A 15,020-nucleotide genomic window follows, 5' to 3' on the forward strand; every position below is an offset into this window, starting at 1 on the left:
GTCAGAAGCCCCAGATGCTCTGGCACAGCCTGGCCTCTTTCCATCTGTGTGGACTTGGGGAAGCTGTGGTTTCCTCCTCCATGGAGGGGAGACATTAGACCCTGCCCATCTATCTGTCCCGGGGGTGGGCAGCAGGGGTTAGCATCTCAGGTGGGGCCTGAGACTATTACGGCCTTCTTTCTGTGAGTCGCCGCTCCCTGCTGCCCCTGGCCGGGCCCCTCCCCTTGTGGCTACACCAAGAGGAAGGGCTCCAGGTGGACCCCTGCCAGGCCTGCCTGCTTGGTGACAGACATTCAGTGAGTGTCCAGACAGAGGCCCTGACCTTTCCCTTTGTGTTCTTGTGGGGCTACTGCCAAATGATTTCAGGGTCCCTTTCCCAGGTGCTGGGAAACTAACCAGTGAGCAGGGAGAGGCTGTTTTCACAGCCAGCGTCCTCACCTCCCACCCTGGCACCCTTTGCTTCCTTCTGAGGGACAGGGTGGGTGGTGTCTGGAAGCTGCGGGGGCCCTACATCTTCCTCGGGGCGAGGGCTGAGGCGCGGCCGTGTGGACAGTACCTGGGAGCAGGGAGGCTGCAGTGAGGGGCCTGGGCCCGGCAGGCAACCAGTGGTTTCGCCTCAGAAACCCACAGCAAAGTTATTTTTGACTCCGGTTTCATGTCTTTCTGCTTTTTAAAAATACCAAGCCATGAAATTCCTGTTCCAACTGTGTTTTTTCATGGCAGCCGTGCTCAAGACTGTGATGTCAGACATTCAGGTTTCCGTGTCACGGGGGCCGCTGGGCTCCAGGACTGGAACCCGAGCCGTGGGAAGCAGGCGGGGGCAGGCCACCCAGCCCTGCTGGTTGTGACTCTGATGACCTAACTCAGCAAGGATAAGGATTTTGGCCTGTTTGCTTTGGGGAATTGGATACAGTGACATGTTTCTTTGAGCCCCCCTGCCTGCCATGGTCCCTGCAATTTCCTTTCTGATGGGGTGCTCAGGTGAGGTGTCTAGTTCTACCCTGGTGGGAAGGTGTGGGACTCCTGGGCCCACCTGCCGTGGACTGAGCTGCCTGACCACTCTGAGGGGCTCTCAGAGTCCCTCTTTCCTGGACAGACCAGCTGTTGTTTGTGGAAACAGACTGCAGATTTTAGAGCAGTTTCTCCATTTCTCTGGGGGCGTGTCCTCCCAGGTGTGTCAGATGGAATTTGTTGGGAAGGTGCACAGAGAAAGTGCCCAGTGACCCCTGTTTGTGTGTGCACGTTCCCCCCAACCCCATCCGCCGTGGCAGAGGCACACACAGGTAGGGCCACGGGGATGGCTGTTGCTGGTTTCCGCAAGAGCGGGCCCTCCCTCAGCTGCATGTCTCCACCTTGCCTCGACTGTGTACAATCCCGAGTGGGTTTACCAGCCTCTTCATGGATATTTAAGGGCTGCCCTTGGGCCACAGTTGAGTTCAGGACAGCCGGGGCTCCTGCCTCTCTGGGTTGGGAGACAAGAGACTTGTTTTTTCTGTTGAGAGGCTACTTCCTGGGGACAAGGGACTGAAGATACTCTGGTCTATTGGACACTTTGGGTCCCCTCCAGACGGTTGCAGAGCAGCTGGCCCTGGCCCTCCCCCAGCCCTGTTGCTCATTCTGGCAGTTTGTCCACGGGCTTCTCTGGCTTTGCAAATGCAGAGGCCTGGGGAGTACCGAGTCAGGGCTGGCGCTGCCGTGAGGGGGACTAGATGGCAGCTCTGTGTTCTATCTCGTCTGTGGTTGTGGCAGAAGCACCCCCTCCCCAAAGAAGCTGCAGATGGAATGCTCCCGCCCACCACATGGGCTCGGGAAGGCTGCGGTTACCTCTGGGCCTGGGAGTGTTCACGGTCGTATGAGATTTCTCCTGGGAGGCCCAAAGCAGGCTTGGAGCTGCAGGGGTTGGGGGGTGGGGGTGGGGGGGTGTGCAGCAGCTGAAGCACTAGTCTTGAGCAGGGACCTTTCATGCAGCCTGGCTCTGGATAGTTCTCAGAGGATGGAGGAAGGGGACCCAGGCGATTTGCTCTGGGGACCCAAGGGCCCTCCCTAGAAGGGTCAAGCACAGGTCATGAGAAGGGGCCCATGAGTCTTCTGGTTGTGACAGGCAACCCCAAATGGGCCTATGCAGCTCTGAGATTAACCAAGCCCTAGCTGACTGCTTGGCCCCTTGGTGCCCTCCTGAATGAAGCACGACGGGAGCTGCAAGGGGTTGCTGTTGGGCCTGCCATTTGTCTCTGCCTCTCAGCAGAGGGCCCTGTGGGCCTGGACTGTTGGTACAGACCCTCATTCTCCCCATGGTAGCCATGGCGGGGTGGAGGAGAAAAAGCAGAAAGGAGCTTTCAACTGAGCAGAGCATGGCATTTGGGGGAAATGGTTCTGTGCCCCCTATTCTGAACAGGACTTAGCTGGTGGCTTTAGAAAACTGGCCAAGATGAGAGGCTGGGTCTCCCAGCATGGGCAGTGGGCACTCAGCAGGGCAGGGGGAGCCTGTGAGTCCTGCATCCCTGTGGTGGGCCTGTTGGATGAGGGCCACAGCCTGACTTGCCAGGCTGTACTGAGGTTTCAGACCTCTAGCAAGCTATCGAGCAATCTCTCTGACTTGTGCAGTTGTGTTTTATTGGGTCTTGGCTAATTGACTATTGTATGTGGACTGCTAAAAATCTGCGTATCTGAAGAAATGGGATACTGAAGGTGGCCAAGGTTCAGGCCGTGTTTGGACTCTCCTTGGAGCCAGAGCACAACAGAGCCTGTGCCTGTGCAGTGACTGGCATCCTGCCCCTTGGGGTCATGTCCCTCCCTGACCCTAGGCTTCCCAAGTGGCCTCTTCATGGCTGGCAGAGGCCAGGGTTGGCGGGGAGTGTATGGCTCAGGTCTTCCTCCTGGTGGGGGTTGCACCTCATGGTCCCGGGAGCATCCAGTTTATGGATGGTGGTGAGTGGACCTGCTTTTTACAGCCTCCTCTTTGGGGGTAAGCAGTAATATGGAAAAGCCTATGTTTATTTAAAAGGAATTGTTATAAGGTCACAAGGTAGGTAAATTAGCCAAGATTCTCTAATCCCATAGCTAATCCACCAATAGAAAATAGTGTCCCATGTACTTCCTGAAGAGAACTAGTCCTCATTAGAGGTGGGGGTGGGGGATGCAGAAACGCCAGAGAAATCCTATATCCCTGAGATAATGTGAAGCAGAAATGTGGACTGGAGGGCTCAAGGGACAAAAGCTCATTTTGTGATGTTGGCAGCAGGCTGCGGGATGATGAGGATTGGTTAAAAAGACAGTTGCTGAGACCAGGCAGCTTGGGGGGAATGTCTTTAGAAGCTTGTTTTTCTGTGCATCAGCTGTGTGTGATCTGGACGAGTTAACCTATCAGACAGACATCAGCATGAGCGGGAATCTCCATTCCTTCCCTTTTAAAGTTCAGGCCTTGAAGCTTTCAGTCCCATCAGGTCGGGCGTGGGAGCGGGGGAGGGGGAGGAACTGGGCTGCTTCCTGAATTTCTGTCCTGCTTTGCACACCCTCACTTCCTGCTGAGGTCAGGAGGCTTCCTCCCTCCCCAGGCCAGCTGGCAGCAACCCCTCGGGCTCCAGCCTGTCTGCCCTCCTCTCCCTCCTCCACTGCTCCCTCAGGCCTCCCCAGATCCAAACCAAGCTGGGGGAATGTCCCTAACCAGCCAGGCAGGGTCATCCTCAGGTACCCCGGGACCTGGACCTGCCTTCTCTGCATCCTCACGGCACTCAGGGTCTGCTGTGTGTCCATCCAGCAGTCAGTGTGCACCTATGACATGCCCGGGGCTGTGCCTGGGAGCAGGAATAGACAGAAACTCTGTGCCTGTGAGGCTGGCACTCTGATGGCCATCAGCCGGCTGCTTGTGAGCGGGCGTTCACACCTCTGACTTGAAGGCCCCTGGCCCACAGACCTTCAGGCGCCAGTCTCAGGCTGGGGCTGAGACGCAGACCTTTGGTGGTGGGAAGAGCTGGGCCTAGACCAGCAACCCTTCCCGAGGGAGATGGGCTAGCCCCTTCCACCCCAACTCACCTCTGACATGTGGCGGCTGGCTGGCCAGGGTACCATTGAGTCAGGGCCCCGCATGTGTACACACGTACATGTACCACCCTGAGAGCCGGAACTGGAGCTGCCAGGAGACGAGGCTGAGCCAGGCAGGCACTGGGCCCAGCAGCCCTGTGTTGTTTTGATAGCTCACAAGACCCCACAGCAAAGAGATTCCCCTTTTATTGCATCTGTTTTACATCTTTAGAATCTGAGTGAAGTCAAAAGCATGCTACAGGAGAGATTAATTCCACATTTTTCCATCTTTGCAGTGAAACCCAAGGAAAGTTAGACATTCTGTGCAGCACAGTCGAGTCGGGGTTGCTGAGCCAATGGCTGCCCCTGAATGTTGCCCACAGCCTGACATGAGTGCCCCAGTGGCATGGCTGGGTGACTGTGCCCTCTCCCGGAGACTCAGGGTACATGGGACCCTCCCTTCCCCCCAGGAATCTGGTTCCTGTGTTGAGGGAAGGGGGCTGGGGTGACCCAACCCCTCTAGGGAGACTGCCTGGAGGAGCCAGAATCAACCACAAGCCTGGAAGTGATTAAAAGGAACTTTCCGTCACAGGAGAACTTTAAGAAGCAGCCAGACCACCACGTGCCCTGATGGCTCAGACCCTGCGAGGCCTGTGACCACAGGCCATCTTTGGGGCCTCATTCGGGCCCCTCCCCCACTAGCCCAGAGCTCAGCCAGGACCCCTGTGAGCCGGGGGGCGCCATGTTCCCACTGTGAACCCCTGCCCAGAGCAAGTGCCATGTAACGTTAGCTATGATCAAGTGTTACGATGGCTCTACAAGATAAGGACTCTGAAGTCCAGGTCAGATAACTTTCCAGGACCACTCAGCAAGGTAGTGGTAAAGTTCAGGTTTGAATGCAGGCTGTACAGCCTCAGTGCCTGTGCTCTCACTACCCAGGACAAAGCGGGAGGCCGGCGTTTCTAAGGCCCACAGCCGTGTCAGCACCATGACATGCTGAGAGAGGAGGAGGGCAGGGACCGGTGCTGGGGTGGGGACACGGAGCACTTCTTAGGGGCGCAGGGCTGGAGTGGGGCTTTGAGCAGGCAGGGTGGGGCAGAGAGAGCAGTGGTGATGGGCAACACAGGCCTTGAGTGCCAGGCCCAGGAACCTGGCTTTTCGTCCTGTGCTGTTGAACAGAAAAGGAATATAGCAGAATGGTGTGGAGGGCAGGGGGGTGGGGTGTTTCCGGGAAGCCAAGGCAAAAGGATGAGGACTGAGGAGTCATCCAGTCCTTCATCCATCTGTGAATGGTCCTCCATCCACGCGGGGACCCACAGCACTGACTGCATGATGGGAGTCCTGGGGTCAGGCAAGGAGGCTCTTTGGGCAGAGTCCTGGCAGCACTGCCGCGCACAGCCCCACACGGCCACAGAGGGGGCACCCTGTGGCAGCCCTTCCCACGGCCTCCCCTGCCCGCTCAGCGCTCTGTGTGCTCCCCATTGCCCCTGCCCTCCCCGCCCTCTCCCAGGGGTCGCCTCTGCCCTGCACGTTTCCCTTCTCTCAGCCTGGCCACCTTCCCACACTGCAGCAGGTGTGTGCTTATGTGGCCCTCCTACCCCCAGCCCTCTCAGCTTGCTTCCCTTCCAGACTGTGAGACCCCCCATCTCCTGGTTTCCCACGAGACTGCCTTCCCAAGGCAGTTTGCGCTCCCCTCGCCATGAGGCAGTGCGCTGGAGGGGACATGTGGCTGAATGTCAGCTCTCTTCTGCTGTCATCTGTGTGGGCTCAGCCATGGTGTCCATCTCTGAACCACCTGTCTCCCCTGCTCCAGGGAGACACAGGAGGGCCTTTCAACCATAGACACCAACACTACTCTCCACGGGGGGCCCCGAGCACCCTGGGGCTCTGCTCACAGCAGAGTGTGGACGGGGAAGCGCCGTGGCTGCGGGTTGAGGGCTGCGGGAAGAAGGGCTGTTCCTGAGCTGGATGGCAGCGGCGGGGAGGATGGTGGATGTCCAGGCGGGGAGGCCTGGAGTGAGTCACCTGTGCACGGGCCGCTTTGTAAGGAACTCGCCCAATAGCTGAGGAAAATGTGGAGCGAACAGCTGGCTGGTCGTCCTCATTCTTTCCCCTCCTTCAAGGTGGTGTTCACTGTCCGTCGTGGCAGCTTTGCCAGCAGCCCGCCCAGATAGGGCTGGTACTGCAGCCCCTCAGTGCCTGGAGCCCCTAGGAGCCAGCGTCTCGGTTACGCCTGGGATGGGCCCCTGATGAGCGTGAGAGTGCATGATGATGTCAGGAGGGCTTGTGGTGTCCTGAGGCCCCTCCGGGCTCTGAAGAAGTTAGGGTTCTAGTAGTTTTCCTGCTGCATTTGCACACGGGGAGTGTGCAAGAGGTCGTCAGTCAAGATGGTGGCCGTGGTGGCTCTGGACAGAGCGGCAGCTGCTGGAAGGGACCTGGCTTGGAGGGTGCAGCTAGGTCTTTGTTCTGAAGTGCCAGTTTACTCAGTCCCGCTTCACTGCCTCTTGTGAAACTAAGACAGCTGTGATTAGTTCCCGAGCTGAGCCTCTTCTCCCAGGGTCCCCTCTGGATCCAGCACTTGGAAAATTGGCCACAGGAGCACCATTCTCCCTGGCTGGACCTGCTCGAATTTGAGTCTGGTGAGGCAGTGCCGGGGAGTGGAGGCTCCCTGACTCCTGTCCCTTTTTGGCTGAGGGCCCTGGGGTCCCTCCTCCACTTTCCTTGTGGCCACTGCTCTTTTTTCCCTGTTCGGTAACTCCAAACCAACCACTCTGGCCTCCTGGCAGTGCCAAGAGAGTGCTGTGTTCTCCGCCTTGGGACCTTTGCCCCTGCTGCACCTGGCGCTTTGCCTGTCTTGCTCTGTCTCCTCACAGACGCCTTGGGGCCTCCTGTCAGGGTTGGCACTCTCCTTCCCATGGGGGCTGGACTCCATGCGGAGCTCAGTCCCTGTGGGCCAGGTCAACACATTTCTTGCGTTCTCCCTAAATACAAAGTAAAAAGAGAGATGGGAAAAGAGGCTTAAAAAGGAGCCAGAAATGAGAGATGGGGGAAAGAGCTGAGGGAAAGTACAGGACAAGCTCACCTGAGAGGAAACCAGGCCAAGGAGGAAAAGGAGGTTGGCAGGGCTAAGGCTGCGCCATGAGGGTGGGGGGCCCTGGGGAGTGGGCGGTCGATGGGACAGGCAGGGGGAGCGCGTGTGCCTGAAAGGACTGCGCTGCTCCACGAGGCTGCGGGTAACTTGAACCTGTCCTGCTGTGTTCCACGGCTTCCCAAGGTGGAGGATTATTCTCCCAGGGAGCACTGATTCTCGCCTCCCCCGTATGATGCCCGCTGAATTCTCCCCTGGACCGGAGCAGAGCCCCTGGGAGTACGGCTGCCCAGCCCCTCGCGGGCAGAGGCCCCACATACCTGCTTTGACTTCTCCCAGCGTCGCAGATGTCCGAGGCCCCGTGGCAGGAGTGAGGGTGGAGGCTCCCCTTGGCCACCTTGGAGGCCAGAAGAGATACACACACCAGGTTCTGTCCCTGCAGTTTGTGCCCTAAGGGGGTGCAGACGCCTGGTGACTCGATGCCAGCAGAGAAAAGGCATCTGAGGCAGGAAGGTTTGGAACTGTGACGCTGTCAAAATGTCCCCCGTGTTGCGTTCCCTCCCGCTTGGAGCTCAGGGCCCCAGGTGCCAGACTTAGTACCGAGGACTGGCATTTTGGTGCAGCTCCTTCAGGCATCACTATAATTCATAAGGGACTAAAAATAAAAGCCTGTCTCTTTAAAAATTGGTTATTTTTACACCACACTCAGAAGGCCTTTCAGGGTGTTTCATAAAGCATCACAGTTCACTGTTGAACTGTGAGCGAGAGAAGCATCTCGCCCTGTCAGTGTTGCCCTCATAGGAGACAGGTCACAATGTCTTCTCCCCCCTCAGCAGGAAAATCAGGATTCAGAAGATTCAGCCTTGCTGAGTCTCTCCCAGGGGATTTTCCTCAGAGGGTTCTGACCAGGTCATGCCAGGAACCCCACCCATTGGCCCCAGCTGGCCTCTCCTGTGCTCTTGGGTTTGGTCCCCAATGCCTCCAGCATCCTGCTTCCTATGGGGTCCCTGGGTGGGGTGGTCCTTCAGTTGGCACCCACTGAGGGGCCAGGCTGCTTTCCGGGGGTTGTCAGTGGCATCGCTGACATGGTCCTGCGCCTTGGCCAGTGCCCCTGGCACACCTGCACCGGCTTCTGCTCTCCAGTACCACGGACTGTGGTTCAGGGCCCTCTTGCTCTCCTGTCTCCCGCCAGCCCCTCTACCCCCATTAATGAGGATCATCTCAGAAATGCAGAATAACCCTGCTGCTGGCCCAGGCTTCTTCCACTACTGCCCCGTGCCTGCCTGGCCCTTTCGGAGGGGCCTCAGCCCGTGCCCATGCTCACCCTGTGTTCTCGTCTCTCGCTCCCCATCTGACTCACCACCAGGCGGTGGTGGGTCATACCTCATGGCTCTGAGTCTGTCCATGTTTGCCCTTAGCCCACCCACTACCACCTCCAGACCAACCCACCACCATCCCCTCTCACTCTCGCCTCCTTCATACCTAATCACAGGCACTCCCAGACCATCACCATGGAGCAGCCAGAGGGGCCTCACCCAGCCTCAAGCCCCCAGCCCCTTCCTGCTGCTCTGAGGCTGAAGCTGGGGCTGCGGGGTATGGCCTGCAGGGCCAACCCCATCTCCTGCCTCCTCCCAGGCCCCTCTCCTGCCTCTTGCCTTCCCTCCCACCTTAGGGCCTTCCTGCCCCTCTCTCCTGGTGAGCTCCCCCTCGGTCTTAGCCTACTCACTTCCTTGGGCCACCTCCCCTGGTTCTGACCAGGCAGCACCCCGCAATCTCCCAGCACACAGTGCAGTCTCAACAGCTGCTTAGCACTGGCCTCCACCTCGCTGCACATCCTGTGGGGCCAACTGATCCTGTGCTCTGCGCCGTTGTCACCCTGAACCTGGCAGGGGCCAGCACAGGGTGATGCCCCAGAGGATCTGAGTGAGTGAAGAAAGTGTCTCCGGCAAGGACTGAAGAAAGTGTCGTTGGCAAACTTTTTCTTAACAGTCAATATTCTAGGCTCAGTGGGCCATAGAGTTTGTCACAACTACTCAACCTGCCCTTGGAGCAGCCGTGGACAAATGTAAGCACGCGGGCATGGCAGTAAAACCTTTTTTATAAAAACAGGCCGCAGACTGAGTGTGCCAGCCCTTGGTCTAGAGAAACACAGAATTCATTCAGCAGCAAACAGGAGTGTTTATAAGGGAATGCTTTTCCTTAAGAGAAGGGCTGTGGCTTCCTGGAAATTGTTGGTAATAGCAGAAGAAGGTGTTTCTGAAACAAGCCCCCAGGTGATTCTCTGACAGCTGTGACTTTGAAAGTGAAACTTCTGGTTCCCCTATGGCTGTGACCCTGGGAGGCAGACGGTGTTGGGCAAAGAGTGATAGTGTCCAGGCATGGAGTCCGAGTTCTGCTTCCTATTACTCTGATTCAGGGAGGAAGGTGCTTCATTTAAAGTGGAACCCAGTCTTGTGAGGGGTGGGGTGCCAGAGGTGACCTGGGCAAGTCCCACAACTTAGTTGGGGTCTGACTGCTTGTCTTGTAGGGAGAGCACCCCAGTGAGAGATAGCATCTAAAATAAGGGTGTTAGGGTTGCTTGTCATTGCGTATGTATTAAAAGGTTTTTGTCGATATATCCTTATATTATTGCCTTTTCATCAGAGAAGGCAATGGCACCCCATTCCAGTACACTTGCCTGGAAAATCCCATGGACAGAGGAGCCTGGTGGGCTGCAGTCCATGGGGTCGTGAAGAGTCGGACACGACTGAGTGACTTCACTTTCACTTTTCACTTTCTTTGGAGGAGGAAATGGCAACCCACTCCAGTGTTCTTGCCTGGAGAATCCCAGGAATGGGGGGAGCCTGGTGGGCTGCCGTCTGTGGGGTAGCATAGAGTCAGACACAACTGAAGCGACTTAGCAGAAGCTGCAGCAGCAGGATTGCCTTTTCATAGCTCAAAATTGTGACTGTCTTGATAATTCCAAACCTAAATGTTTAGCTAGATAAGAGACTGCTTCGTGGGCATGGGAGGTGTTTGAGGCCTGGAAACCGCCTCAGAGAGTGGCCAGATGATGTGAGGACACTGCTGGGTGACCTTCGGGGGTGTCCGTTCCAGCTGCTTCTGCTCATTTAATCCAGAGCCACCAGACCAAGTGGCCTGGACAGAAGGTGGCTGCCACTGGGTGAGAAGAGAGATCCATGGCTGTGTCCTCAGGCAGCTTGAGCTGGGGCACAGGGCGGGGGACAATCAAGACTGCTGGGGCCCAGGGCCAGTAGTCCTCAGGCACTGCCACAGTGAGCCAGGGAAGAGGAGTAGGCCGGGCCTCTCCTTATACATGGGTGGGGACAAAGCAAACATGCGCAGCTCATGGCACGTTAGCCCTCACTCTGAAGCCAGGCCACCAGGGCTCACGCTCCAGGTTTGTCATTTGTATGCTGTGTGACTTTCAGCAGGTTAATATCACTGTGCCTTGGTTTCCTCTTTGGAAAAAAATGGGATGATAAATGCTCCCGCCCTGAGGGGTCATATTGGAGTGCTTGGAACATTGTGAGCGCTCCATGTCAGCTGCCAAGAACAGCCCTTAGGGCTGTATGTGTCAGGAATTAAGATGGGGCTTCCCTGGTGGCTCAGTGGTAAAGAATCTGCCTGCCGATGCAGGGGAATACGTGTTCAATCCCTGGTCCAGGAAGATCCCACATGCAGCCAAGCAGCTGAGCCCATGTGCCTGCAAGCCATAGAGCCTATTTCTGCAACAGGAGAAGCCACTGCAATGAGATACTAACGCACAGCAACCAGAGAGTAGCCCACACAGCAACAGAGAGCAAGCTCAGCAAAGAGAGTCAGGACTCCCCCACCCCCACCCCAAGCGCAGTCCTGGGTCTTCCCTCAGGTCTGGGCTTTGGGGACCTTGTGTCTGGATGGCACAGGGCCAAGGAGAGTGTATGAAGCTGCCTGGTTTCTCCAAGGTCAACAGACAGGAGGGCCCTCTCTGTGGAAAAATTTGGACCCCAGAGTCCCGGCTGATGGCTGTCTTTCTTTTTTTAATATTCATTTATTTGTGTATTAATTTGGCTGTTAGTTACTGCATGCAGGATCTTTTCGTTATGGCATGCTAACTCTTAGTTGCAGCATGTGGGATCTAATCCCTGACCAGGGATCAAACCAGGCCCCCTGCACTGGGAGCGCAGTCTTAGCCATTGAATCACCAATTCAATGATGGCTGTCTTTCCCAGACACTTTGCCCAGACCAGTCTGCCCAGGAGCCAGAACCCTTGACTCCTTGGCCCCTTCTCCAGTTTTCCTTGGCCCTGCTTAAAATTAAGTTGCTAATCCTGTGACACCACGTCCAGCTAGGCCATTTCCTTCTTTGGGACCTGCCACAACACCCGACTTTCATCCCCTTGGGGACTTTGTGAGAGGTTGGGACCAGATCATTCACCCTTGAATAAAGGAAAGTGAGGTGACTGGGCTGGGAGCATGGACTCAGAGGGACTGCAGAGGTGTTTGTCTTTCCAGTGCTTCTCCTCACCTTCCAGGGCAGGTTGGCCTTGTCTCCAGGCCCAGGGAGTATAGGCAGCAAGTGGCAGGGGGAAAGGTCCCATTGCTGGACCAGGGCATGAGGTGGGGTAAGCCGCAAGCAGCCTGCTTGGCATGGCCCCAGGCGTGCAGGACTGAAGGCAGGGCTCTGCCCTGGATGCCGAGGCAGCACGTGTTCACGGAGGCAAGCTGAGCCCACAGGTAAAGGTCACAGTGCAAACATGGCACAGGACATGGCCCAGAATCTTATCTGTCCCTGTGAGGGGAACTGCTGCCTCCTCACAGGGACCCCAGCAGCCGGAGAGCACACTGGAGGCCTGGCCGCTCCCTGCAGGTGGCTTGCCTGGCCTCTTGACTGCGTGTACTGCCAGCCCTGCGCATGTCTGACCTCTGCTACTTGGCTGCCCCATCGGAGCCTTTCCACCACTGGGGAAGCCCTCTCTCTGGTGGAAGGAAGGTGCGTCAGCAAATCAGAAATCAGGGCTTCCGGGCTTCACGTTATCAGAACGGATAACCGTTTCCCATGAAAATGAGGTCCCATGCTCTAGTGAGATAGGATTATTAAGACAGATTTGTGAAGCAGAGACTGTTCTAATGTACAGAATTCCAAAGCTGTGCTTCTCTCACAGGCCCATTCTCTCAGCTCAGAAGGGGTTTGGTGGGACCCTACATGACTGGGAAGAGCCTGGTGGACTTGATCAGCGCCTGGTGGCTGTCAGCCAGCATCTTGGCAGATTAAGCTGGGCACACCAGGAGCGGGGGGTGGAGACCAAACAGAGATGATGCGGCTCTTCCAGAACCTTGCCTGGGGGAAAGGGAGAAGCTGCAGAGTTGAGAGGGGTGGGCTTTTTTTTTTCAGCCCATTTATCTATAACATGGTATGAAACACCCCCTCAGGTGTTTATAGCTCCCAAAGGAAGGACCTCCCAACACCTTCCATTTGTGGCTTGAGGTGAAATAGATAATGCTTTTTTGTTCAAAGAAGTTTAACATCATCAAATTTAATGACCATATTTCTGCTGAGCTTGAGTAGCCCCCGCCCGCCATGGAACACTCTACTTAGCCCCATGAAATGCGTGGCACCCCTGGTATTGACATTGGCCCAAAACCCACTGCCTCCACGTTTGGAAATTCAGTCCCTATGGAAAAAAAATTTCTTTTAAGTATGTGTGTGTTGGGGGGCAGTGCTGGCCAGAAGAGGACAAGCTGGCTGGCTCCCCCACTGGGGCCTAGAGTCCGGGACCATCGGAAAAAGTCTGGATGAGGAATGATTCTGGAGCTTGGCTCAGTGTGGGTTTTGCAGCAGCCAGTGGAAACTTCCAGGAATGCTGCTCTGGGCCAGCCGGGGGCTATTTCCGCTGCCACTTTTACGAGCTGCAGACCCCCTCCATGGCTGGCCGGCCAGTAGAGGGGAATGTCATCGTCTCTTTCAGCTCAGCTCTGCCTCTTCAGGGTGCCAGTTCGTATTCCACAGGCAGCAGCTTTTCAGGCTCTATCCTGTGCCCCGGGGCTCAGAGCCCCTGCAGCCCAGCCAGCTTGTTTAGAAGGGGCCAGCCGCCAGGAGGAGCAGCCTCCATGAGGCTGATATCCGTGTGGGATGCTGCGAGAATTTATAGCAGCCTTAGAGGGGAAACTCCCTCCCCAAATGTTTCAGTGTTTTATTAAATATGTGAGAGGAAAGTTTCCTTTCTACTGGACCAAGGCCCAGAGCCTCCATGGAGCCCCAGGGAAGGTGGCAAAACCTCTTGGGAAAGCCCACAAATGGGTAAAGTTAAGAGAAAGTCTTGTTTCTTAATCTGAGCCCTTTCTAATGCCTGTAGGCTACACGGCAAGGAACCAAGCCTGCTTCATTTCCAGTGGACTCACCCAGGGCCTGTGTGGGCTTGGGCACTCCTGCCCCTCTGCCAGTGCTCTGTCCAAAGGCAGAGGAGGGGGGCAGGTTTTGCAGCCTTGTCTGGAGGCCAGGTCGGCAGACCAGCCATCATGCCGGGTGTGCAGGAGAGGCCAGAGAGTCAGTCTCTGCCCCCCAGAGGCCAACATGACGAGCATCGTCACTGTGGCCAGCATGGGCCAGGCTGACACGTGCTGGGCACCATGCTGTCACCTCACAGTCTCCAGGACTGCTGTGAGCTTGCCATTATCGTTCCTATCATAGCGGAGAAAATGGACTCAGGAACACCGCTCAGAAACAGCAGTCCCCAGTGGACTCGGACGGGCTGTGGCCCTCCTGGGCTCAGGGCTCTCACCTCCAAGCCTGGGAAGCCCCTCCAGCTGTGAAGATAAAAGGCCTGGGCGGGACCCAGGTGGAGGCCCTTCGTTTGTGGGTGCAGTGTCCTCATCTTTGGAATGGAGATGGTTGATGGTCTCTGGTTGGCTGGTCTCTGAAAGGACAGAGCCTGGCCCAGATGAGCAAGTGCTGCTGCTCTGTAACTCAGTCTAAATGTCAGACCACCAGGCCTGCTGTCCCTCACTGTGCCCTTCCGCTGCCCGCAAACAGCACAGAACCACCTTCCCCAACCAGCAGGAGCAGGCATGGAAACCCAGGAACAGGGCACCAAGCAGGAGCCTGGGTGGGAAAAGATGGCGTTTGTTCCGGGGCAGCTGAGCAGGCCTGGCTGAGGGCAGCCCAGGGGCCCCTCCATCCTGAGCCTGACCGTTTATTTTGCAGACAGTCTCCATCTTGGAGCAGCGGCTGACACTGACAGAAGACAAGCTGAAGCAGTGTCTGGAGAACCAGCAGCTAATCATGCAGAGAACACCACCATGATCAGGGGAACGAGAATCAAGAGCTCGGTCGATTTGGGGGGTGGCAGGCCGGGGATTTGTACTGGACACTTGGGTAAATAAATAAGATTCAGCCCTGGGAACCATATCCACCCCAGAGCCCCAGGGGTTGTGGACCTATGCCCTCCACCCAACTGTCTGCACCCAGAGACTCCACCTGGTGATGGGAGGCCACCATAGGCCAGGCCCATGTATGCACAGATGATATACCTAGTTTACTGTGAAGGAGCCACTTCACATTAATGTTTGTTACCTTGGAGTCTTAAGGAGCCCTGAGAAGGAGCTCTCCTCTGGAGGTGAGAGCCCCACGCCACCCTGCATTTCACTCATCCCTTACTGACCTTCCTGCCATGTGACTGGCTTTGTCCTGTATCCCAGAGTAGAGGCGGACCACTTGTTGGGTGAGCCAATAGTTTCCTTTAAATCTGACAAAAGGCCCAAAGCGGGCCCGTCTGTCCGATTTATCTAGGAACAAGCCCTCTGGAGGGGATGGTGGCTTCGCAGGGGCCTTGATTTCTGTCCCACGTTTACTGGGGCCTGGTGGCTTCTTCCTCTGCATCCACGAGGGCAAAGGAACCTGAACATTAAAATGAACTTGATGGACTCGTCA

The 15,020-nt window shown here is 56.5% G+C and overlaps 1 protein-coding gene across 6 annotated transcripts in view; it reads left to right on the top strand.

Moving 5' to 3' along the window:
• POC1A (POC1 centriolar protein A) overlaps window positions 1-15,020 on the top strand; it is a 122,496-nt gene extending 107,476 nt beyond the window's left edge. For all 6 annotated transcript variants that reach the window (XM_055557262.1, XM_055557263.1, XM_055557260.1 and 3 more), the window contains exon 11: window positions 14,295-15,020. In XM_055557262.1, the coding sequence (XP_055413237.1) occupies window positions 14,295-14,393 (99 nt within the window). In that variant the 3' untranslated portion in view covers window positions 14,394-15,020. The remainder of the gene's footprint in view (window positions 1-14,294) is intronic.

Source organism: Bubalus kerabau, chromosome 20 (assembly GCF_029407905.1).
Source record: "Bubalus kerabau isolate K-KA32 ecotype Philippines breed swamp buffalo chromosome 20, PCC_UOA_SB_1v2, whole genome shotgun sequence".
NCBI classification, from domain to species: Eukaryota; Metazoa; Chordata; class Mammalia; order Artiodactyla; family Bovidae; genus Bubalus; species Bubalus kerabau.